At 53.0% G+C, this 25,947-nt stretch overlaps 1 protein-coding gene across 2 annotated transcripts; it reads left to right on the top strand.

The window, feature by feature from the left end:
- On the top strand, window positions 1-25,496 carry IP6K3 (inositol hexakisphosphate kinase 3). Of its 2 annotated transcripts, XM_003808556.4 has the most exons (7): window positions 25-266; window positions 7,747-7,875; window positions 11,334-11,712; window positions 18,672-18,885; window positions 20,066-20,241; window positions 21,349-21,524; window positions 23,784-25,496. In XM_003808556.4, exons 3-7 carry the CDS (start codon window positions 11,514-11,516, stop codon window positions 24,249-24,251), a joined length of 1,233 nt encoding a protein of 410 aa, XP_003808604.1. In that variant the 5' UTR covers window positions 25-266; window positions 7,747-7,875; window positions 11,334-11,513; the 3' UTR covers window positions 24,252-25,496. The 2 variants fall into 2 exon arrangements, with proteins under 2 accessions (XP_003808603.1, XP_003808604.1); XM_003808555.3 differs by lacking the exon at window positions 7,747-7,875 and having other exon boundaries at window positions 1-266.
- The last annotated feature ends 451 nt before the right edge of the window (window positions 25,497-25,947 follow it).

Raw genomic sequence — 25,947 nt, 5'->3', positions numbered from 1 at the left:
GCCCCAGAGCAGCAGAACACCCAGCTGACAGCTGGACATGCCAGTCCCCACCAGCCCTTCCCCAGAGGGTCAGGTGACCCTTCCCTCCCCAGGCTACGGCAGCCCGGCCCTCCCGGGCAGACCTCCCTCACCAGGGCTCTGGTGAACAGCAAATGCACCACGCTGGGACGGGCCGTTGCCTGATGCCTGTACATGGTGGGCACTGAGAGACAAGATTCCTGGGCCCTGCCTTCCATACACTCCCCACGATCTCGGAGGAAGCTCTGGTGAGTGCTGCCTTGTAGGCAGGGATGGGCAGGGCCAGCCTCTTTGACGGGGCCTGACTGAGGGGAGAGAGGGTCTCGTGTTCACAGGGCCTGTCTGTACCCTGGGGTCTTGTCTCCATTCCGGGCTGGCCAGGAGTCTGCCCCACGGAGGTGCCAGCGTCTTCGTGGAGGTCTGTCCATCTGTGTGTGGCGGGGGTGGGGTAGGGCGTTGGGACAGTTCAGTGTATAGGAATTCTGGCATCTGTTCCTCTTTCATCCCTCTCCCTTCTCCCAGGGGAATTCCACCCCTCCCCTTCCAGGGGTACCTGCAGCCCTCTCACTTCAGGGTGGACTGGGACTACAGAGGAAGCTGGGGGGAGGGGCAAGTACCGGGGGCTGCATTAACCCTTAACAGGGGCCGGTGTCCAAGAAACGCAGGCGGCATCCCCTGGGCACAGGAACAGCATGTCCTAGCCCAGCAGCCCCAGGTTTCCACGGGAGGGGGCAGGAGGCCAGCACAAGGCTGGATGACATCAGCATCTACAGCAGCTGCCTGGGGCCTGGTGCAGGGTGGTGGTAGACCATGGGATGGCGGTCATGGGGGTGGGAGACATGTCTCCACCAAGCGGTGGTCCCTGATGCCCTGGGCAGTGGTGGAGTCTTGGCCCCCACCCATGACTCTTCTAGGCACCCTAGTGAACCTGAGAACTGAGCTTGCCTTGGGGGCCTTAAACCCCCCGTGCCAGGCCCCTTCCCCTGAAATTCTGATCCCATAGGGAAGGACTCTGCCTTCTACATTTTTAAAAAGCTACCCATTTATTTTTTAACCTTTTATTATGAAAAACTTCAAGCATACAAATAGAGGGAATGATCTCATGCACACTTGTACATCCTGCGCCTGATTTCAGCAGTGGCCCGAGTTTTGTCGTATTTGTTTCATTGAATACGCTACAGCTAGAGTGTTCTGACATCACAGCACGCCTCTCCCCTGCACAAAGTCCTCAGTAGGTCCTCACATAACCCACTGTCCACTAACAAATGAACAACTACCCATGAGCGTCTGCATCCTGTCTGCAGTCTCCTTTCCCCAGCTGGCCCTACATGTCTGTTAATGTTTTGTTAGAAAAGGATCCAGTCAAAAGGCATTGGGTCAGCAGGTCTCTTAAATCTCTTTCAATTAGAAAGAGCCTCTGCCAGCCCCCCGACCCCCCACCATGGTGATTTTTCCCCACCACTTTGCCTTGCTGAATCAAAGAGGGGGTTGTCCCATAGGAGGGTAAGAACATGGCAGGGTCAGACAGCTCTCAGTACAGATAGGGAAGCTGAGGCCCAGAGAGGCAGGCTCAGGGAGCCTGAGGCAGAACCAGGTCTCCTGTCCCCTCCTGGGCCACTTCCCTGCATCCCTGCCCCTCAGTGCTCCTGTGGCCTCTGGGGCCCTCCTCGTCCTCACTCTGCTGCTTCCGGGGGTCACAGGCCAGGCCAAGCCCAACCCCTGGCCAGCGGCATCTCCTTCTTTCTCCTGCCCTCCACAGAGCCTAAATAAATCCTTCCCAGGCAGAAACCCGGATGGTTGCTCTCTTGTTCACTAGCAGCCACAGGGAACAGCAATAAACTTTATGAGCATCAGGTCCTTCAGGGAAGAAAGCACGCGCACTGGCTGGGGAGGCGCAGGGTGGCAGCGCGTGCTGGCCCGCGGGCTGCAGTTGCAGTGTGTTACCTTAATAATAGTTACTGCAACTCATCCGGGGCTGGGAGGCCCAGCTGGCAGCTGAGAGGCCTCACCCACCCACCAGGGTGCCACAGCCTGGGCGGGATGGTCGGATGGGGTGGAGATCGCTGGAGACCCCGTCCTGCTCTGCCCAGATGGGCTCTCAAGTGCCCCACCACCCCCAGCCCATTCCCACCCCCTCCCCTTCAGCCCCTGACCCTGGTTAAGCAGTGGGAGGGGAGGGCAAGAGGAGATGTTATAGAACGTTATGGGGAGAATCCAACCTCAATGATGGCTTCTGAGCTCTTCAAAAACACCTGCCTGGTGGAGGCAGAACTTCAGCTGCCGTCGAGGCTCTCTGGGACAGGTCTGGGCAAAGCCAGGCAAACCTAGGGCAGTTCCAAGAATGTGTCCCCCGGTCGCTGGGTGAGGAGGTGGGTGCTGGCTTTAGTTTCCAGTTAATCCCTCTCAGGCATTTGGGGCCTCAACGTGTGTGCTGCTGCCCTCTGGTGGGGAAAAACCTTGCCTGCATTCTCCCTCAGCCACACACTCCCACACACGCACAAGCATTCACACACTCACACAAACATGCAAACACATGCACACACACACACTCCATCCCATTATTGTGTTTTGACCTTAAAGAGCTGTTCCATCTTGCAACCATAAAACTGCCATGCTAACTGCTGGCAACACCTTACGTCTGTGGCTCATAGGTCTCTTGCACAAGACAGGTGGTGGCTGATCATATTACTTAGAGGAAGGCAGCAGGTGTGGGGCAGGGTGTTGGAGGCTGGGAAATGTGTAGGCAAGTCTGGGTGTTTAGCAATATCCAAAATCCTGGGTGCAGCTTCAAGAGGCAAAGTCCGGAGGAGAAAAGCATGGCTGGGAGGGGCTGTCAAAGCAGTTGCTAACCATGGCTGAGGAGCTGCGTGTCCAGGGGTCAGGATCTATTAGGGGGCCAAGAGGGAGAAGCCCTCACAGCCTCTGCCTCCCCCAGAGCAGCCCTTCCAGTGGCACTTGACTTCGTGAGTCATCTTTCCCCCATGTTTCTCCCACCTTGACAGCAAGATCAGAACATTGTTGGTGCTGCTAAGTACATTTGTCAGTGGCTGAAGGGTTTCTAAACTAATAATCTCTGTATTAAAATCGTATTTGGTCCTCAAGCTGGAGAAATGTTGGGAGATTTTAAATGTTAAGAAAAAAAAACCCTCTCAAAGGATAAAATCAGCCCCGAAATAAGTTTCTATGACTGAGGAATATGAAGTATTGCTCTGTGATTCTAGAAACCAAGCCTTCTCCAGGAAAGAGATGCTCTCCTAAGCCACATATTTCAGCCACGGCTGGGAAAGTGATGTGTGAAGTCCCCCAGCACTAGGTATGGATCCCACCGAGCCGGAGAGCCACACGGACAGAGGGCGCACCATCCTACAGCCCTTGAGTCATTTTTAGAATGGATTTTAAAACTCCATTTTTCCCCTTGGAAAATAAGCTTGTGCCTTCCAACCTGGATGGCCCCAGATGATGCACAACCCCTCAGCCATGTGAGAAACTCCAAATTTCTCCTGCCCATTACAACCTAAGTGGTTTTAAATGGTTTTTGGGTCCTCTCATCTCTAATAGATTAAAAAATGCTCCCTCGGGCATCACAAAGACATTGAATGGTACTTGTACCAAACCTCTGGCTCCGAGAGGCCTGTGAAATGTAAGTTAGAGCTTCAGAGGTGAGAGGGCAGGCCATAAACCATGCTGCTTTGCCGTCTGCCACATTTTATATTACAGTTTTCTTTTGCTACAAGCTGTTTCTTAATTATCTTCTACCCAGAAAGCCCTCTCCCCACCACCTAAGATTTATCGGGATGTGGTCCCGAAGGCTTCAGCACCTTGGTGATCTCAGGGTACCACCTCCCTGCACTGAGCTGGGGCCCAGGCCAGCATCTCCTCTGGCTGGCCAGGCTGGGCTCACTCTCCGTCCCCCTCCACTGCCGGCTGCCTCTGCAGGCGCCCTGGTGCTGCAGCACTGGCAAGGCCAGCCAAGCACTCCCGCATCCTCCTCCTCCACACAACACTCCCCTCCAGCCATCGCCTCCCACCATCTCCTTGCCCTTCCCTATTGCTCCCTGTACACACACTCCCTAAAGCAGGCCCTCCCCAAGCTCCCCAAGGCTGAGCCAACATCTCCCCTCCTCCTGGACTCCTTCCCAGACCCCTCAAACCACCCTGATCTCAGCCAGGAGCAGTACCTCTCCTAACCTCTTCTCCAGGACCCATTTGTCAACATAGTTTTTTCCCTACCAGTCCCTATGCAATACTCATTATACTTTTAGGATCTGTTGATTGAGAAAAATAGATGATGACAAAAACTACTAGGAATTCAATAATGCCTTTAAATGAATTTGTATTTTGTTAATTACCAACATATTTACATACATTTGAGAATTATCGTGCCTCTAGGGGATTACTTTCCTACTCTGCAGATTGTGGTGGTGAGGATTTGGGTAAGGTCTTGGCAGGCCCCCGGGTGGGAGCCCTCACCCAGGGCCCTAAGACTCCACACTGCCAAGCACTTCGTTAGACACTGCCCACCAGCAGCATGCTGCCCCTGGGTGTGCGGCTCTTGCTGCCCAGTCAGGTGCAGCTTCTGAAAGCTCCCTATCCTGACACAGGTTACTGAGGCAAACAGCATAAAGAGGGCCCCAGACAGCACCCTGGCCCTAAGAGCCTGACTTGGGTCTTGGTCCTGGGTCTCCGAGACTCCCAGAGACAGCCAGAGCAACTCAGCAGCCACTCCCCGTCCAAGGGGACTGCACGTGGTCAGAATGGGCGTCGACTTCAGAGTGAGACAGACTCATGACGGCCGAGTCCCAGCATTGGTGCCTGATAGCTCTGGACCCCGGGAAAACTCTGCAACCATTCTGACCCTCAGTGTCTCCATCTGAAAATTTCTATCTGGAGACACAGAGGTGTGATTGTAAAGCCAGGGGTCCAGAGTTGACCCTTAGGAGTGGCTATGATATAGGATATGTTTGTGCAATGAACTATTTGAGTACCTGACTCAAGTGAAGTTGCTTTCTTTGTTTTTTTTTGCTTGTTTTTGTTTATTTTTTTTTTTGAGATGGAGTTTTGCTGTTGTTGCCCAGGCTGGAGTGCAATGGCATGATCTCAGCTCACCACAACCTCCGCCTCCCATGTTCAAGCGATTCTCCTGCCTCAGCCTCCCGAGTAGCTGGGATTACAGGCACGTGTCACGACGCCCTGCTAATTTTGTATTTTTAGTAGAGACAGGGTTTCTCCATGTTGGTCAGGCTGGTCTCGAACTCCTGACCTCAGGTGATCCGCCCACCTTGGCCTCCCAAAGTGCTGGGATTACAGGCGTGAGCCACTGTGCCCGGCTTTTTTTTTTTTTTTTTTTGAGATGGAGTCTCACTCTGTTGCCCAAGCTGGAGTGCAATGACATGATCTTGGCTCACTGCAACCTCCACCTCCTAGATTCAAGCAATTCCTCTGCCTCAGCCTCCCGAGTAGCTGGGATTACAGGCATGCGCCACCACACCCGGCTACTTTTTAAAATATTTTTAGTAGAGAGGGGGTTTCACCATGTTGGCTTAGGCTAGTCTTGAACTCCTGGCTTCAAGTGATTCACCCGCCTTGGCCTCCTACAGTGCTGGAATTACAGGCGTGAGCCACCATGCCAGGCGAAGTGAAGTTGCTTTCAACTTAAGAGCTCCATACTGGGTGCCTGGCTGTGAGTTAGTGCATCAGGCAGGATGGACTAGGTCCTGCTGCATAACAAGCCACCCCCAAATCTCAGTGACTTCATAGAGTGAAGATTTATTTCCATAATGCTATATATCCAGTATGTACAGTCACTTAGGGACCCTGCTGACAGAGGCCACACCTCAGCATGTGCTTCCAAGATCACCATGGCCAGGGAAAGAGAATGGGGGGAACATCCCTTGAAGTTCCCACCCAGAAGTAACACATGGCACCCACCCACGTGATGCTGGCGAAAGCAAATCACGTGGGCCACGCTTACCTTCACAGCTGCAATCATACCACGTTCTCAGGGAAAAACAGAATGTTGTGAACAGCCCTGACAATGGCCACAGTCAGCCAGTCTGTTTGCAGATATAAGAAGCCAACAGGCTTTGATAAGATATAGTCCATGACTAATCTATTCCTATTTTGAACCCCTACAAGTTTGATTTGTGGTTTCGTCTGCCACCTTCCCTAAAATGGGAGTGTGAGTCCTAAAAGAGATGCATCTTCCGTAATGTTAATGAACTCAGATTTAGCATGTGGAAAGCGGTTATAAGATACAAAGACTCTCCGGAAATAAAAATGTGCCGACGGGTTGTGACAAGTTATGATGCCCTTATCTGCCTCGGCTTGATGGCTGGCATCTGTCATTGTGTCTGGCATCAGCGAGGTCTTGGGGTCTTAGAATCACTGGTATTGTCCTGTGTCTCCACTCTGGAAGCCAAACCCACTCACGGCCCTGCTGTCAGTGACCCTCTTTTCTGACTGGGGAGTGTCTCACAGGCTAGCACAGGCTGGCTGTCACTCAGGCCCTGTGGGGCTGCGGAGCAGGGTCTGTACTGGCACAGACAGCCCAGGGCCTCATTTAAAAACCAGCTCGGTGGCTGCGCCCCATCAGCAGAAATTAGCCCTGGAGTCTCCTGGAGTGAGGCCCAGCGTTACTTCATTCAGGACATGATGCAACGACAGGGCAGGAGGACACAGAGACCTGGGGCCATCTGTCCACTTCCTGGTGGTGGCAGGAGTTAGGCAGCCTTTAAGTTGAGCTCTTCTGGCTAGAGGCATCTCACCCTCTTCCCTGCTTTATTCTTACTCCCCCTATGCCTCCCCAAGGAGCCCTAGGGAAGGATGCTGGGCAAGGGGTCTGAGCTGTAGGGATGTGGGAGGAGATGTGGGCTGAAGACAGGGACAACTGTCTCCCTTCAAAGCACTAAAGAGAGCCAAGGATATTTGGCAGCAGGCGCCTCACCTGCCATGCAGCACCCAAGTTGACTCATGGAAGTCGGTCCTGAGAATAATGCAGGCAGTGACAGACCCTGCGTGGTGGCAATGCTTGGAAGGAGGACTCCACAAAGGAGTGTCTGCACTTTGTCTTCCGAGCATTATGACAAGGCTGTGGCAGAGGGTGACAAGCCAAGCCTCAGAGCACGTCCCCAGTTCATCTCAGGCCTCAGCAAGCTCCAGGAGTGCCTGGAGTAGACCCTGGACTTCTGACTCTTGCCCAAGGCTCTTAGGAAACAGAACAGGCCCAGGGCGTTGATCAAAGGCAGGGCCCATGCCAACGGCAGATGTGCCTGCATGTGGCAAAAGGAAGGTCTGGGCTGAGAAAGGTCCTGCCAACTTGAATGATTTAATTGGGACTTGCCCGTGAGGAATGGGAAAAACAGGGGCCTTCCCCAGCTCAATCCCACAGAGCTGGAGGCCACACACAAAGGCAGAAACAGATAAAGAACCCTACTCTTCCTTGGGAATTTGAGGTCAGCATCAGTGCCAAGGGGAAGCCACAGACTGCCTTCCCGAGCAGCGGCGAAACTCACCCTGCCCAGCCCCAGCTGAAGCTCCAGGGGCAGAAGCCACTGCTCCTCCCTCCTCCTTCTGCCCCTTCCCACCAACCTGTGTCAGAATTGCAGACCACACAGCTCAGGAGCAGGAGGCCCTGCAGATGTCACCTAATCTACATCCTAGGCTGACCCCCAAGAGAAAGGGCCTCAGTTTCCCTAGCAGCCAAGTCCAGGTTTTCTTTTTTTTTCACAGGCTGGCTACCTGGTAGACAATTGCTGCCAATCCGTCCAAGTCCAGGGGCAAGGGAGTTTCCACTGCTGTGCCACAGGCTGCGCTGAAGGCCCAGGGGTCTTCCCTGCTCACACCGCGCTCTCTGAGGAGGTACAGCCAGGGTTCCTGAGAACATCTGAGATCAGAGGGGAAGGTTGCAGCGGGAACCAGTTCCCTGCTGGGAATGACAGTGCCTCTCGGGTCTCACTGATACCCCCAGCCAGGAGGCTGTGGGGAAGGTTGATACCAACCCCTGCTCTAGGTGGGCCATCAGCCTGATCCCTTGTGGTGGTTTCTGCAGAGGTAGGAGACAGATGTGCTCCCCTCTCCAGCCCACCCACTCCTAGCACATGTACTGAATGTCATCAAGTGGGATAGGGGACAGGCCAGGGGGTAGACCAGGCCTGGGAGACAGGAAAACCTGCCCCAGCACCGCCAGTGACTTATAGGTGACTTTGGCCAAGTCCTGGCCTCCTTGTGGCTCAATTTCCTGAAGTTTAAAGTATATAAACAACAACCCTCAGCCCCCTGCAGTGTGGCCAGGACGCACACTCTGGGGTTACCATGCCTGGGTTCAAATCCCTGCTCTTCCTATACTAGCTAGGTGCAGATAGGGAAGCTACTTAACCTCTCTGTGCCTCCGTTTTCTCATCTGTAAAACGGGGCTGGTAACACGAGTTGCCTCATAGGGTTATTATGGATTGTAAGGCTTAAATGGGTTACTCTACACAAAGCACTAGAACGTGGCCACAGCAAGCGCTGTATGCATGTAACCATTTATTGCCATTATTTCCTTGCCACACCTTGCCGCAGTGACATCCATGTCTTTCGAGCTCTTTGGGGATGTGAGCTGGGGAAAGATGAGGGGTGTGGACTTCCCAGTGCAGCAGCACGAGGCCGAGGTGTGATTTGGCTGGGACGCGGCTGTGGAGCTGGGCTGGCATTCGCTGAGGCCAGGTCTGGCTAGTGCGGGGCCAGCCCTGGGGATACAAGTGTGCGGGGCAGGAGTCTTGCCCCTTCCAAGAGTGGCTATAAATGAACTTTACAGACTAGATGTCCCTGTGGTCACCAAAAGTGCCTCTGCCTGGGGACAGGTCAGCTGGCAAAGGCCGACATGCCAGCAAGCCCAGCTAGAGGAGAGGCATCAGGCTGCCTTGGCTTCTCTGCTCTACTCCTTCTTGCCTTCTCCAAATTTGCAAGTAGGATTGGGTTTACAGGCAACTGGCATATCCTGTCCCATAACCAAAGGGTTAGCAAACTGAAGTTATCAGCTTTTTTTGTGGGCCAATTTTCCTCTGTGTCCAGATACCTGTCACCAACTTCTTCTCTCAGGTCCTGAAACAGCTTCCAGATGGGGCTCACCTCTGTGCCACACTGGAGCAGAGCTGGATCGATGCCTAGGCTGGAGTCTCAGGCCCAGCCCCCTCACCATTAGGCCTCCATCCTCCCACCCCAGCAGCCCCGGTTCACCCAGTCACTCCAGCTACGCAGCCAGCCACAGAAGCCTCACCCCGCATCCTATGTACCAGCCAAAAGCCACACTCCTTCTCCCTCCTATAGAGGCACTTCTGGCCTGTAGGGCAGTAGCCAATGTGGAAGAGGCCCAGTGTTGGGGAATGAACAGGCTGTGTTGAGGTTTTCAATGCCCGAGTGAGCTGGAGGTCCGGGCGGCTGGCAGGAGCCTCCCTGAGCCAGAGGCCTGAACAAATTGATGGGCACCGCTGTGCATGAATCCAGCTGGCTGTGCTCGTGGCCTGGACTGAAGGTCAATTAGAGCGTTAATCATGCCCAGCACTGCCCAGCCTGGTGGCATCCATGACCAGGAGTCCAGCAGAGGGAGCGAGTATTAATATCTCGGTGGTGACAGGCACCGCTGTGGGAACGTGCTCTCAGGGCACCGCTGTGGGAATGTGCTCTCAGGACAGGACGAACAGGGCAGGAAGAGCCTCCCCTTGCAGTGTCTCCTTCGCACTCTCCTGAGACAAAGTCAGGACGTCTTTAGGGGCTGTGTTTCCAGCCCAGAGCGCCAGCTTTTGCCTGAGACCCATAGGCTCACCCTCAGGGAGGGTAAGAGGAGTGGGAGGGGGAGGAGGGGGCCAGGCCTAGAGAAGAGCAGGCCCCGGCTTTACTTCCCACTCTCCTGGCCAGCCGCAACCCTGCGCATGGTACTGTAGGCCTCACTGTCCTCATTTGCAAAGTGGCCTGCCTGTCCTACAACCCAGAGCTGTGAGGAAAATAGGACCAGCATGGCAATAATGCTAGAAATAATGATCAGATTTACCGAACGCTTTGCTCTGGGTGCTGGGCTGTCCTTTCCACGGGCCTTATCTCAACCATGTCCCTAACTCCATGAGGTGGGTATCATTATTATCCTGTTCTACAGAGGGAGAAGGAGAAACTGAGGCCCAGAAAAGTTCAGTAACTTGTCTGCGGTCCCACAGCAATTATGTCATGGTATCATGATGTAAATCAATGATGCACACCCATGCTGTACAATAATAAAGCACTCCTGGCCGGGCGTGGTGGCTCATGCCTGTAATCCCAGCACTTTGGGAGGCCAAGGAGGGTGGATCACCTGAGGTCAGGAGTTCGAGACCAGCCTGGCCAACATGGTGAAACCCCGTCTCTACTAAAAAATACAAAAATTAGCCGGATGTGGTGGCAGGCGCCTGTAATCCCAGCTGCTCGGGAGCCTGAGGCAGGAGAATCGCTTGAACCCGGGAGGCAAAAGTTGCAGTGAGCCGAGATCACACCACTGCACTCCAGCCTGGGCAACAGAGTTAGACCCTGTCTCTAAATAAATAAATAAATAAATAAATAAAGCAAGCAAGCAAGCACTCCCGTACCCATAATCCCCTGCAGGACAGTGAGAGCCCCAGCAGCAGTGGCTCAGCTTGCTTCTTGTTGGGCCTGGGATGAGTGTTCCAGATGAAGGCAGGCAACATGTCAGGTGAAGTTAAGATACAGTCTCTGCACCCTAGAAGCTTAGTATGTTGCTTGAATTTTTAAAATGTTTTAATATTTAAATTCAAAAAGTACAAAACATTATTTAAAGTCTCTGGCTGGGCACAGTGGCTCACGCCTGTAATCCTAGCACTTGGGAGGCCAAGGTGGGTGGATCACTTGAGCTCAGGAGTTTGAGACCAGCCCAGGCAACATGGTGAGACCCCGTTTCTACAAAAAATATAAAATTAGTTGGGCGTGCTGGCACACACCTGTAGTCCCAGCTACTTGGAGGCTGAGGTGGGAGGATCATTTGAGCCCAGGAGGTCAAGCCTGCAGTGAGCCAAGATCATGCCACTGCACTCCAGCCTGGGCGACAGAGCAAGACCACATCTTAAATAAATAAATAAGTCTCCTTCTCATCCCTGCTCCATGGAGGCAACCACTGTAACTGGTTTCTCATGACAGATTATTCCAGAAGTAATCAATGGATATTTACAGTCCTGTTTAAGGTACCAGTGATGAACCTGTTCTGGGGCCGAGGCTGTGTGGGCCCTTCCAAGCACTGCCCTGCCCCAGCCACCATCTCCCTCATATAACTTCCTCCTTCCTCCCCTGCTTTCCAGAGGACCCCGCTGAGAGCCCACAGACAGGAGGACAACTGCACTATGACAGCAATAAAGGCCAAGAAGGAGAAAGTTGAGGACCGCTGACAGCCCCGCGTGCTTGTTGGGAGCTGCCCTTTCTACTTCACACCTTCCTCTAGCAGACTGTGCAGGGACCCCCCCCCACCACCATCTGCCACCATGGTTGTGCAAAACAGCGCAGACGCCGGGGACATGAGGGCAGGCGTGCAGCTGGAGCCCTTCCTGCACCAGGTCGGGGGGCACATGAGCGTGATGAAGTATGACGAGCATACGGTGTGTAAGCCCCTCGTCTCCCGGGAGCAGAGGTTCTATGAATCCCTGCCGCTGGCCATGAAGCGGTTCACCCCACAGTACAAAGGTGAGTGTCTAGGCAGCCAGGCCACGTCTGGGTGCTGCCACACGGGGGCCGGCTCATCCAATGCACCCACCATGTCCTCCTGTGGTGTGGGTGTGTGTAAGGGTTGCCACGGAGACGCGCCCCTCTCCCAGCGGGGCTGGCCTTCTCTGTCCTAGTTTCTCTGAACTCTTCAAGCCTCCAGGTCTAGAGTGTAATGCCGTTTGGTTTCCTTATAAATTAGCTCAAGTCACCAGGCTTTGAGGGATGGAGAGAATAAAACAACACCCTGGTCACACCCAGTCTCCAAGGCGGCATTCTGGTCTGTGCCTTCCCGGTGCCATAGCCAGCCATCTCATGCTGGCTATAAACACAGGGCAAAATGGGGCCTCCTTAACCTCCCTCTGAAAGCCAAGGAGGATGGCAGGACCCTCAGGCCTGGGACAGGGCTTGGGATGCTACGATGTGGCTTGCTTGGGAAGCCAGAACTCCCGCCCTCACCCAGGAAGAGGCAAAGCCAGGGATACGGGCTGCCGCTTGCATGTAGCTGGGAAACTTCTGCATGGGGCAGCATGTGTCTTGGATCTGAGCACAAGGTGGGTTCTGGGGAAAGAAAGTGGGTGGGGAGGGTGCTGCCTGCTGGCCTTCAGGCAGGGGTCGGGCTCCCCAGGACAGGCTGATTTGTCCACACCCAGCCTTCTGAAAGTGAGGCTCAAAGGGCTCAGCCACACTCTGCCAGGCAGCCAGCCCAGCAGTGAGGTGAGTGCTCAGGGAAATAACCTCTTTAGAGGACGGCAGACCCCATGACTGCAAGCTGCTGCCCTCATTGTCAAAGTATTGGTGGTGAAGGTGACAATAATATCCAAATAAGTCAGTCAAAAACACATTTGCATTTCAATGATTAAGATAACTGGGAAGGATGGGGCCTGGTGTTTCTCGAGTGCAATCTGGCCTGGGAAACCAACTTTACTAGAATCCGGTGTGTATGTGCACAAAGACGCACAGGTCCCCACGCCCCATGCCAGACCTGTGAATCAGAATCCCCTGGGGTCTTGGGGTGAGGGTCAGGAATTCTCTTTTTTTTTTTTTTTTTTTTTTTGAGACGGAGTTTCGGTCTTGTTGCCCAGGCTGGAGTGCAATGGCGCGATCTCGGCTCATTGCAACTTCCACCTCCCAGGTTCAAGCGATTCTCCTGCCTCAGCCTCCGGAGTAACTGGGATTACAGGCGCCTGCCACCATGCCCGGCTAATTTTTGTATTTTTAGTAGAGACGGGGTTTCTCCATGGTGGTCAGGCTGGTCTTGAACTCCCAACCTCAGGTGATCCACCCACCTCAGCCTCCCAAAGTGTTGGGATTACAGGCGTGAGCCACTGCGCCCAGCCAGGAATTCTTATTTAACACGGTCCAGACCTAACGCCGGTAGGGGGACCAGGGCCTGGAGCCTTGAGCATTGCTTCCAAGCACTGTTTCACACATGCCTGGATTTCAGGCCGGCCTGCCAGGACCTCCTGAGAGTCTAAGACAAGACCGATCAGCGTCACACACGGAGAGACAGGGGAAGATGGTCCATGGGCTGCCTGTGTGGGCCTCCCTCTCCCTGGGGTCTTCCCGGCCCGCAGGCTGGTGTTGCCTGGCTGGTTGTGGGGTCACTTCCCATCTTGTCAGAGCACCCACTGGAATTAATGTCTGTTCCTTCACAACTAAACTTAGCCCAGCAGAGGGGTGGCAGGATCGTGTGTGGGGCGGCCTCCTGCCAGCACCATTTCACGCTTGCTCCACGCAGCTCTGGGGCTGAGATGGATGCCGGGCAGCCGCAGGCTAAGTGGGAGAGGCAGAGAGGCTGGCCTGGCCTTCAGGAGGCCGTCCTCATCCCCTCCTCTGCTCCCCATCTGCACACGGCCATGAGCCAGTGGGGGTAGGAGGGCCCCACTCTCAGCGCCCTTGAGCACTGATCTCTGTCCAGGCCTCTGCTCCACCCTGCTTTCCCCTTCAGGTCAGCCCCATCCCAGGGCCAGCCCCCTTGGGGCTCTGCTAACTCAGTGCATTAATTTGAGCCAAGGCATCAGAGCTAAATGTATCCATAGCTACAGGGGATGCCTCAGCATCTGCCTTCAGGCTTCACACAGGAGATGATGTTTCTATATAAGCCAGGAGGGACCTGGGTCAGGGCACCCCCTGACACCCTTCAGAAACCACCTAGCTGGCCACCTACTCTGCCTGCAGGTGGGGACAGACAGAGCCCGTGGGCTGAAGTTTTGATGAAGCAGAAATGCTGATTCACTCACTGACCAGAACACGACTCACACAGAGCCACTGTCCAAGCACTAACTAATGAAATATGTACATTTAAGGAGACTCTAGGAAAAGGCCCAGAACCAGGACTCAGGTGCTCAGATGCCTGGGGTAGGGGAAGGAGGACAGGTGGCTGAGGTCTGGTCGTAGATGGAAAGAGTCCCTGAAAGGGCTCTCGGGTGGTGTAGGCTGCTGCTAAGCAAAGCCACATCTGCTAAACCTCCGTGTCTGTTGTGCCTGACACAACTATAAGCAGCTTCCGTGCACTAATTCACACAATCCTCACAGCACACTGAGGCAGGGACCTTTATCTGCCCTGTCATAGATGAGGAAGCTGAGGCACAGAGAGGTTACCTGGCATGCCTGAGGCCACACGGACACTGAGAGGCAGAGCCAGGATTCCAAGCCCTGAGGTCTGGCTCCTGACTGTGGGCTCTTGGCCACATGGGCCAGCTCCACTCAGCTACACTGTTACTAAAGGGGTGGACTCGGGTGTCAGTGTTCAGGGGTCATCTAGCCCAAGGAGGGAGGGGGCGTGACTTGCCCAGGGTCATTCAGCTAGGACCTCAGGTCAGGGGCACTTGAATCCCCACAAGGCTGCCACAAGGGTATCCCTTTTCTCCCCTATAGGAACAGCCCCCACTGAGAGGGGCCATTTCTGAAGTGGCCACCACATGCCACAGAGTGCATGTTCTCCCTTCTCACCACCCTGCGCCACGATGGCATCAGGGAGGATGATGGGCAGGGATGCCACTCCAGAGGGCAGCCTCTTGGGTCAGAGTTCGCCTGGGACCTTTGCTGGGCTCCGCAGGCATGATGGTGCCCTGGGGCTGCATCCCTCTCCTCCCAGGCTGCCGGCCAGCACTGGGGAATGAGGCCATACTCGTAGGTCCAGTTGGTTAACAGTTGACCCGATTCATATTACAGACGGCAGCAAGTAAATGCTCTCATAAACTTAAAAATAAATACATGACAGAATATTCACGGAGGCTCAGGAAGCTACTCGGCCAAACCAAAATTGCTGAGATGCTCTGGGCATGCCGGTTGTGGCAGTAAGCTCTCTTGTCTGTCCAGCTGGCATGGTCTCGGGTTGAGATGCATGGGGAGGGCTGGGCAGGCAGGAAGACTCTGGCTGGGTCCCACACTCTCCTGGTCAGGAGAGCTCTGGGAACCCGTGGGCCTCCAAGGCCTTGTCCCCACAGACACACAGGGCAAGCTGGAGACCAGGCTGGAGCTTGCATGGCTCTTGAACAGGTCAAGCACTGAGAAGCCTGGATTCCACTGGCATGCTGCTCTGCCAAGGGCAGGCAACTGGAGACTGTTTGTAAGGGGCTATCTACTTGGGGTCCCCGACTTCAGAGGGAAGGGCTGCGCTGAGCCACAGAGGGGTGTGACAGGGAAAGACAGACAAGAGCTGGAGACAGACACAGCCCGTCAGAGGCATGCAGAAAGACAGAGAGGCAGAGATGCAGAGCCTGGCTGTGTAACTCTGACAATATGAGAAATGGAAATGACTTTTGGATTTTATTGGTTTTGGGTTATTTGCACCTCTGCTCTCCTCCATTTACTCAGACACTCAGAACTGATGAGATCAGACAAGTACTGGAGCCTGGAGGAGCGGGTGAAGGTCACGCTTCCTGTCCCTCCAGGGAGACCTCCTGGGCCTGGGGCTCCCAAGACTGTGGTTTCTGGCAGGCCTGTCACCATAGCCTCACATGTGGCAAGGCCAGGGGAGTGCTGGAGGGCAGCTTGAATTTTCCAAGACCCAAAAGGGCCCTGCACAGGACCAGCACACCAGGCTCCCCAGGCAGCTAGGAGGCCTCGGGGTTCCCCAGGAACTGCACGAGGCTGCTGGCTCTCTCCCCTTCTCGCACCTCGAAAGATGGGCTTGGGTCAGTCATTGGTTTCTGAAAGGTCAGTTCTCCTCCCTAGAACAAAGCACTCCAACCCTCCTTCCCCAAGACACAGGCCTGGAAATGTAAACACCATCTCCTTGCAGCCTGGGCTCCCAGCCCTCAGCGCTGACGACCCTCCCTGAGGGGAGGGAATCACAGCGTCTCTGTTCTCTCCTATGGAACAGAATGACCAGAACAAACATGACTGGGGACACAGCAGGAATGTCCCTAATGCAAACTTGGGGTAAACAGCGTGACAACACCAGACCTTCTGGAACAGCCTGTCCTTTCCTCCATCCCCACGTCTGGCATGGCCCTCCCAGAGCTCCACCCCACACCGACCATGTGACCTTGGGCAGATTATCCCATCTCTCCTAGCCTAGGCACCCACCGTCCACACCCTTACAGGCGTACTGTGACTTAGTGGTAGCAAGGGAAAAGCAGCAACATGCCACCCAGCAGGTGGAAGACAGGGCGGCTATGATGCTCTGTGATTCCTTCCTCAACCTGCCGTCAGCCCCTGTCTCACGAGCAGGACAGCGACAGTGGGCTTGGCCTAGGGGTGAACGCTAGTGGCAGGTGAATGGTAAAATGCCAGGTTCAGGGACAGCGTTATCATTATCATCATGATGACTTCACAGGACACGGGAGCCTGGGATGGTGTGAGGAAAGGCAGCACCTTTTAGGAGATGGAGAGAACTGAATGTCACTCTCAGGCTGCAAAATTAGGGCACTGGGAATCTGAGATGACAGGACTTGCCCAGGGAGACCGCTGAGCTAGGCACAGGCAGCTCTAGAGAGCGACTTGCTAAATTATAGAGCAGCCCTGATAATGAGTGTCCACGCTGACCAGCCCAGGAGGGCCCGGCAGGCATGCAAGCCGAGAGATGAGCCGCCTTCACGGCTGGCTCAGCAGAAATTGCCACTTACTCTGAGAAGGTGACCACGTGGCTGGGGGGAGAAATAAGCACCTTGAAGTACATAAAAACATGCGGCCTACCCTCTTTTGGTCAGGGCCCAGCAGAAAACAAAAGGCACACTCAAAGGAGATTAAATGAAGACAACCTTAAAAAGGAACTGTTTGGCAGGGCACGGTGGCTCACACCTGCAATCCCAGCACTTTGGGAGGCCAGGGTGGGTGGATCACAAGGTCAGGAGTTTGAGACCAGCCTAGCCAAGATGATGAAGCCCCATCTCTACTAAAAATACAAAAATTAGCCGGGTGCAGTGGCGGGCACCTGTAATCCAAGCTACTCGGGAGGCTGAGGCAAGAGAACTGCTTGAACCTGGGAGGCGGAGGTTGCAGTGAGCCGAGATTGCACCACTGCACTCCAGCCTGGGCAACAGAGCGAGACTCCATCTCAAAAAAAAAAAAAAAAAAGAAAGAAAAAAGGAACTGTTTGCAGAAATATATGCAGGATTCAGGGGAACAACCAGGGACTGGGGGGACCCAGGGACCAGCAACACTGGAAAGCTGTCACCACCCCAGGCCAGGAGGGCCACAGAGGAACACAGCAGGGTATGAACATGGTGAAGAGGGGTGGGAACCAGTGGAATAAACGCCCAACCTTTCTCTTCCCACCCTCCCATCTCCTGCCAGTGCCCCCCACTGGGCAAATCCACTGGGAAACTAGAGGGCAAGGGAGCCACTGGTATACTCCATCAGGTCACTCCTTCAGCATAAAGCAGGACAGAGGGGGTGCAGAGTGGGCTGGTGAGGGCAGGCACAGAGAGGGTGAGCGCATCAGCTGCAGGAGAGAGGACATGTATTCTCACCTCCACTTCTCCCAAAACCACAAGGGTGGCCATCTCCTGTGCTACTACCAAGACTCTGGCGAGGCCAGGCACCACTGGAGGCCAAGCTCCACGGAGGAAGGCCTGGGTTCTGCCACCACCAGAGGAAGGACACTAAAGGGTGGCTACAGAGCTGCTAATGTGCCTGCCACAGCTAATTACTCAAGCCCAACCAATGTCCAGGAGAACACCCCTTAGTATGTAGGGTAAGGGCGTTTCAGATACTCTTCACTTTCACAACCAGTGTTTTTTTGTGCCTCAATGACCAACACCGATGGCAGGATGTACCACAGTTGGGGAAATCTCACAAGGCTTGTTTCATCAAAGAACCATGTTCCACCAATAATCTTCATGTGCGGATGCATCTAACCAGAGGAAATGGCAGGCCATCAGCTCAAGGGCAGACAGACAGGGGAGAGCAAGTGAAGAGGCAAAGGGGAGCCCTGAGCCCTGAAGGCTGTGAGAGGAAGCCTTCCTGGAAGAAGCAGGTCCAATAAAGACACGTGGGAGGGAGAAGAAGGGTGCCCAGGAGGCAGAGGGCACGGAGGAGGGATGGGATGGGCCCAACTTCCCTCACTGGCACTCTGAGGTGGGCGGCCCCTTCGCAGAGGACCAGCTCCAATGCCCCCAGGTCAGGCAGAGCTGGGTTGGCTGTGGCGTGACTGGGAGGTGTGACTGTGCACAGAGGAACTGGAATGCAAGGACAAAATGTGCGGAGTTGACTGTTGAAAGCGCAAAGAGGCAGGGAAGTGCGATAAAGCAGAGGATGTGCCAAGATCAGCCCAAGGCTATTTTCTCCAAGCTCCAGGGCTCATTCTGGGACAGGATCGGTTCAGGCAAAACCAGGCCAGTCCCATAGCTCTTCCTTGAGAGGGGAGCTGGGGAACGGGGGAGGTGGACCAGGGCCATTAAGCTAAATTCCCAACTCGTCATCACTCCTGCATGTCCGTGTGGAGGCTCTCTCAACTGGCTCCTCCCCTCCCCTTCCCTGTGTGTTTGCAGGTACCGTCACAGTGCACCTCTGGAAAGACAGCACAGGCCATCTCAGCTTGGTTGCCAACCCAGTGAAGGAGAGCCAGGAGCCCTTCAAGGTCTCCACAGAGTCGGCGGCGGTGGCCATATGGCAGACGCTCCAGCAGACCACCGGCAGCAATGGCAGCGACTGCACCCTTGCCCAGTGGCCGCATGCCCAGCTGGCACGCTCACCCAAGGAGAGGTGAGGGCACTGGGCAGGATGACAGAAACCCTGTCCCTCGGCAGGGACCGGCACTGCTCCCACCTGTGCCCAAGGCCAACCACTCCCTATTAAGGCTGGTGCTGAGAAAAAGAAATTCAGATGAATGCTCTGTCTAGAATAACCAATGTGACCAAAGAAAGGAATGGATTTTCTTTATGTCACTCCTAGAAGGGAGGATTACGATGCATTTTATCCCAGAAGTTGATGCACAGGCAGAGTTGTCTACTGAGTAGGTATTCAGTACATATTTGTTTAATTAAATATCTGTTTCACTGAGACCATGAAGTGTCTCTGGGGAGGTAGTGCACAAAACAGAAACCCTAGAATAGTGTATGTAGAGGAAAAGTGTGGCTAATTGCTCTCAGAAATCATCTCTTTCCCTAGCAGTTGGAAGGGGCCAGGAGGGAGGTCAATGTGGTGCTCAGAGGGTCCCTGGAGATGCAGGAGGCTCAGGTGCCTGAGGTCCCTACCAAAAACCTTTGACAATGTCAGCTGACCTTTCTCAGGTGAAAAGGCTCCCCACGGCTTTTTAAAACATTTATGGGAAACAAAAGGGAGCTAATACAATGAAAATATCTCCCTTCCCAAGGAGTGCTGCAGATCTCATTAAGCCTCTGGGCTTGGAGTCAGGAAGCGGGAGCATTATCTCCATTTCACAGATGGTGACGCCAAGATGCCAAGAGGGCAGGAGAAGAGGGCCGGCCACTGTCCACGCTCACCACAGCTCCCACCCCACTCCTGTGCCCTTCTGAGGTCTCAGGGAGGTGACGGCCTGCCTGCTGGATTATCAGAGTCCAACCCCAGGCTTGTGATTCCGGATAGGGCCACTGCCCCCTTAGTGTGTCACCTCAATAGTAAGGCCATTAATAATCCAGATCACTTACAAGTGAGTTTAAATCACCTCAGCCCTCTAAGGGGGCAACATGTTCTAATAAGTTCTCCAGGGTTTCGAGAAGCCCCTTGAGGGCTGCAGTGTGGTGAAATCTGGCCCCAGAACCGGAGTTGGGCAGGGAGGGTGCCCCAGCCTGGTGAGGGCTGCCCTGGAGAGCAGCTGGGACCACCCTGTCAGAGCCCATCTCAGAGAGCCCAGTCAGCCACAGGCAGTGGCGCCCTTCCCCAGACCTCTGCTCTGACTGTCCTGTGCTCCACTCCACCGCAGCCCAGCCAAGGCTCTTCTGAGGTCCGAGCCCCACCTCAACACTCCAGCCTTCTCGCTGGTAGAAGACACTAACGGAAACCAGGTTGAGAGGAAGAGCTTCAACCCATGGGGCCTGCACTGCCACCAGGCCCACCTGACCCGCCTGTGCTCTGAGTACCCAGAGAACAAGCGGCATCGTATCCTTGCCATCCCCCTCACATGTGGTCCCAAGGGCGGGGCGACAGAGAGACACAGAGGGGCAGAGGTGGGTAGAGGAAACACCCACAAACACCGGGCCAATGGAGGGTAGCAGGGAGAGACAGATGTGAGGGATAGCTGGAAGGCACAAGCCCTCAAACCCGGGTCCTAGAAGAAATCAGGTGCCTCCAAAAGAACAGCTAGACAGTATGGGGAAGGCAGATGGAATTATACTGAGCGCAGTGCCCTGGGGGGGCCCTGGCTATGTCTTTGCTACTTGGCAGTAAAGATGGGTTGGGATGGGAGTGTCTGTGGTTAGACAGGAATAAGGAATGCCATGTTGCGTGGGGGCAGCAGGGGGCTCAGAGAGCTTGATGGGCCCCCAGCCCCAACCTCCCTTCCATCCCTCCAAATTCTCCCTGCAGGTGTCTTCCCATGGGGCCCACACAGTGAGAGGGAAGTGTGGCTCCTCCCTTAGGGGAGCACCCATGGGGTAGACTATGGGAGGAGGTAAGTCCCCCTCCCCTACAGAGTTTTCAGGGAGAAAATTTAGGTTTGAAATGCCCCTTCATCACCACTGCTCTGCTCCTTCCTGCAAATGGGTGGCTGGTTTCATAGTATTTACCAAGACACATCTGCAATCCTAATCCCTAAGAAGCTTTTGCAGGATAATTACTCCACTGAAATTAATATTCCTGCAACTCATCTCCAAAGCTAACATCAACCCACTTCTCCCAAAAGGTATTGGTCCATTCAGCGGGACTGAAGGTTTTAGCCTTATGATTTTCTGCCGTAAAATGTAAATTGGGCATGGCCTGCTAGGGATTTCACACTTGCATTTAAATTTCAACCTCAGAGCAAAATGTAAAAGGAAAAAAAAAGCTCACATACTCATAAACTCCCCCTAAATAAATGGGCTTATTAAAGCAGCCTGCAAAGCTAATACTTCGAATTCTTAATAGCAAGGATGAGCTTGTCTGTAAGGAAGGCAATGGGAGTGAAGAATGGTGCCCAGAATAGGGAATTTCCAGGCAGCTTCTGAGGCATGCAAACGACCTCTGGCAGAGCAGCAGTTCTGAAGTCCTTCCTTAACTTAGTGTGACTAGGGTTCTTGTTGCTGGAAAATGTAGTGTCACAGTACATGCATCCCTGTGTCCTGGATCTGAAGATGGGGACCCGGCAGCACGGCGATGATGCGTCGGAGGAGAAGAAGGCCCGCCACATGAGGAAGTGTGCGCAGAGCACCTCAGCCTGCCTGGGTGTGCGCATCTGCGGCATGCAGGTAGGTCGCAGGGGACCCACCACAGGGGGGGACATCCCGGCACATCCACGGTGGGGCAAGGATATCTCCCATCCAGATGCCACTGCCCCCCGGCAGAGCCCTTCACTCTGGAGGAGCCACAGAGGAGGCCAGGAGCCAGTCTTCCAACGAGGAAATGCATACCCTGGTCTATGACACACTGGAAATTTTCTTTTTTCTATTTTTTTTTTTTTTTTTTTTTGAGACAGAGTCTTGCTCTGTCGCCCAGGCTGGAGTGCAGTGGCACAATCTCAGCTCACTGCAACCTCCGCCTCCCGGGTTCATGCCATTCTCCTGCCTCAGCCTCCCGAGTAGCTGGGACTCCAGGTGCCCACCACCACGCCTGGCTAATTTTTTGTGTTTTCAGTAGAGACGGGGTTTCACCGTGGTCTCGATCTCCTGACCTCGTGATCTGCCCACCTTGGCCTCCCAAAGTGCTGGGACTACAGGCGTGAGCCACTGCGCCCAGCCCACACTGGATCTTTCCAAAAGCACCCTTCAGAATAGTGATGTCAAAAACCATCACATTCGAACTTTGTCTCACAATCTTTGGCAGCTGAAACTTTCCGCAGTGGCCATGTGGCTCCTGCTCATGTTGTGAGCAGACCTTTGATGCAATGTGTGAGGCTGGGCTGGGGGAAGGACTAAGAGAAAGGGCTTCTTGGTGCACCCCGTGGCTTCCTGAGTCCTCCTTCTCTTGAATGATAAAGCTGAATTCTCTCCTTCTTAGATGCTGTATGGCAGTGAGCTCTTTAAATTTCTATTAGCCATTTCCCCTTCTTAATCCACCTTTTCTGCTGCTTTTTGCTACCAGTTCTGGTTAATAAAGTGGGAAGGTCATAACCTGCTAACCCTGCAAAGGAATGGTTATTTTCTATAACTCAGACTCCACGCCTCCTTTTTGGGGCTCTGATGTGGCTTATGGCAGGGGCTGCAGGAGAACAGGAGAAAATAAACTTCCTCTACTCGTTCCCTCTTATAGTCTGTCTACTCAAAGCAAAACCAGACACTGATTTGACGGTAAACGTTATAGCTTTCCTTAATTGAAACCGCCACCCCTTGAAGCTGGAAGTTGAGTCTATAAATTTGTTGCACAGATGTCCTTTGGAAAGCCGGGAATGTAGTCCTCAAGAGAATGGAGTGTGATGATTTGTGGTGTAAATGGAATCTCTCTCTGGACCTCAAATCTTCTGAAATTGATCTGATTTATTTAGAAAGTGATGCCTGTCAGGTATTTATGACGGCTAATTTAGCAGCCAATCTGCAGCCCTCCAAAGGCAGCACTAAGGCTATCATATCTTTCCGATTTTTTTCAACACTGGTTTTCTATGAACATATCATGTAATCTGAAGGCAGGAAAGACCTGAGAAACTGTCTTGGCCAGGGACAGGCTGCCCCTTCTAGGTATGCCAGGCAGAGGGGTGCCACCCCCCCGGCCATGCCCACTGCTGGCCTTGGTTCAGCCTCAGCTGCTGCCTGTGCCATCTGAATGAAATGGGGGTTGCTGCCACTGTCCCCCATCAGCATCTCTCTTCCATCTGCTCCCTTCTGGTGGCCAAGACACAACAGGGGAGGGGAGGAGAGATGGTGCCAAGGAGAGGAGCCACCAGCCCCACAGAGCTGCCATGAACCTCCCTCCTCCACCAGGCTGCCCTCAACTGCACTGGCTGCCTAGAAACCCTATCCACACCTGACCTAGCCTGTCTTTTTATCTTCAAACAATTCACCCCACTCCACTTCAAGAGGCATTACTGTTGCCTTGGAATCTGCAGAGAAAGGACTTTATAAACTTTGCTGAGGAAATTTTAATCTAGTTGGCTTTCCAAGGCCATTGGCTGTGATTTCAGATTCCTATTAAAGCTTTCTAGCTTGGGTTTGCTAATATTTGAATTGAAGAGGGCCAGGAGCCAGGGCTTAAATCATGATTTGGAGGTTGACATTGGAAATTCACAAGAAAGAAGATCCAAACATTTTCCTCGTGGGTGGAGGGTCACCTCTGTGGGGTGAAGGATCTTTAGACCTTGGATTACTATTAAAGACTTGCACAGAAAGCATTTTAAAATGTAAAAGCTACTCTGGCACTTGATGGAAGATCATCTTCTGCTCATTTCAGTCACTCTTGCCCTACATCTCCTAAAAATCTGTTCATATATTATCCCAGCTTATGATGCTGCAACCGTACCAGATACAATTTGTTTAAGTTTCCAATCTTCACATTTTCTTTATTCTTTTTAATGTAAGGTTTATCAAACAGATAAGAAGTACTTTCTCTGCAAAGACAAGTACTATGGAAGAAAACTCTCAGTGGAGGGGTTCAGACAAGCCCTCTATCAGTTCCTACATAATGGAAGCCACCTCCGGAGGGAGCTCCTGGAGCCCATCCTGCACCAGCTCCGGGCCCTCCTCTCCGTCATTAGGAGCCAGAGTTCATACCGCTTCTACTCCAGCTCTCTCCTCGTCATCTATGATGGGCAGGAACCACCAGAAAGAGCCCCAGGCAGCCCGCAACCTCACGAGGCTCCCCAGGCAGCCCACGGTTGCTCTCCCGGTGGTCTCACCAAGGTTGACATCCGCATGATTGACTTTGCTCATACCACATACAAGGGCTCCTGGAATGAGCACACCACCTACGATGGACCAGACCCTGGCTATATTTTTGGCCTGGAAAACCTCATCAGGATCCTGCAGGATATCCAAGAGGGAGAATGAAACTTCCTGGGTTTATCTGGATTCTTCTGGGCTATAGATCTCAAATAGAGACCTGTTGGTTGCTAGGGTAGTCCAGACACCCCTTAGATGTCTTCATAATAGTCCTATCTACCTTCAAAACCATCTCTATATATGGCAGACTATATTAACAGCTGCTGAACAAATCAGCTCTGGAGGTGATTCCACATCCCCTGGCATTATGCTCTAATGCTGCTCATCGGAGAACGGACAGCCAGGATAAAGTGGCACCTTCTGGAGTACACTGGAGGGGGCAGCCCAAGTTAGAGGCCAGCATTGCTGACATTCTGGAATATTTGCATCTAAAAATGTTTACTCGTTGCCATGCTGCAGTCCGCACAAGCTGTGAGGCAGAAAACTTGACTTGAAGCAGCCTTGAAGAGTGAGTTCATGAGCTCATGGTTTTTCTCCTTGTATGGACTGCTCGCTCCAAGGGCAGGCAGAGCTCATGAATGCCTCTTATCTTCCTAAGCGGAGTTTTAGGTGACACAGGATGAAGCAGAAGAGATCTACCCATCTCACCTGCTCTGCACCCAGCTTCTAAGTGGACAAAGCCAAGCCCAGGCATGAGCTCTGGCAAAGCAAGACCCCAGATTCTCCATTTTTGCCTGTGGAAAGGAGGGTCCCTTTACAGGCTTTTTTTTCCTTTTTTTTTTCCCCAAAATCTCTTAAAATGAGGAATCTCTTAGCAGACTTTTGAGTTCCCCATTCTGCCACATTCTGACCATGAGACGCGGCTTGCAGTGGGGGTGAACGCACATAAAAAGGGACCACTGACGTCCAGCTCTACCCTCTGCTTTCTATTTATTTATTTTGGGGGTGGGTTGGGGAGTCAGAAGAACCTGGAGGACGGAGGAAACCAGGGGCAATGTTTACAAGACTGGTGGACAAGTGTAAATATGGAATAAGAACAAACAGTTCTAATTAATTCCTTCTTCTGCAGTACGGAAACCTATTACAATGCCCTTGAGTCAAGCACTGAGATACGTTACCCAATTAGGGAAATAAATTTGTTAATAAAATTGCTGAGGTCACCAGTGATTATTGGTGTGCCTTATTACCCTTTCCATTTGTTTATTCTGATCACACTGTGTGGTAGTTCCAATTTATGAGCGACTAGCATATACCACAAGAACATTTCACTGATTTCCTACAATCCTTCAGGGAACTCGGGTGGAAATGGTGGCTAATAAAATATTTGCATGTATCTGCAAGGGAGGCACCAGACCTGAGAAGTGGTCCTTTTATTTGAATCTCATACAATGTACAATTAAGTAATTTTTTTATTCTCATGGATAATTACTATCCACACTCCAAAATCCACACTAATAAAAAGAAAGAATGGACTGGATAATTAAAAAAAAAAAAAAAAAAAAACCTTTTGTTTAATTTTAGAACATACTCTATGGGTTTCTAAGCAGGTTCACTTCCCAAATTATGTTTGGCCAAGGCAATGATGTGATTCATTTGCATGCTGTGTGCCCAAGGTGGGAGAGTTGAGTCAGAGCATGTTGGGTGACAAAAGGGAGTTGGCCTAAAACTAAATATTTGCTAATGACAAAACAGAGCCCTAAATACTGCCTTTTCCAGGCCAGTTCCTTGTTTGAGAATCTGGAACCACATCAACCAAGTCCAAACCCCCTGCTTAGCTTCTCATTTCTCCACCTGTTCTCAGCTC

This window comes from Pan paniscus, chromosome 5, assembly GCF_029289425.2.
Source record: "Pan paniscus chromosome 5, NHGRI_mPanPan1-v2.0_pri, whole genome shotgun sequence".
NCBI lineage: Eukaryota > Metazoa > Chordata > Mammalia > Primates > Hominidae > Pan > Pan paniscus.
Note: the sequence above shows the minus strand (reverse complement) of the source record. Positions and strands in the feature narration are given on the sequence as shown.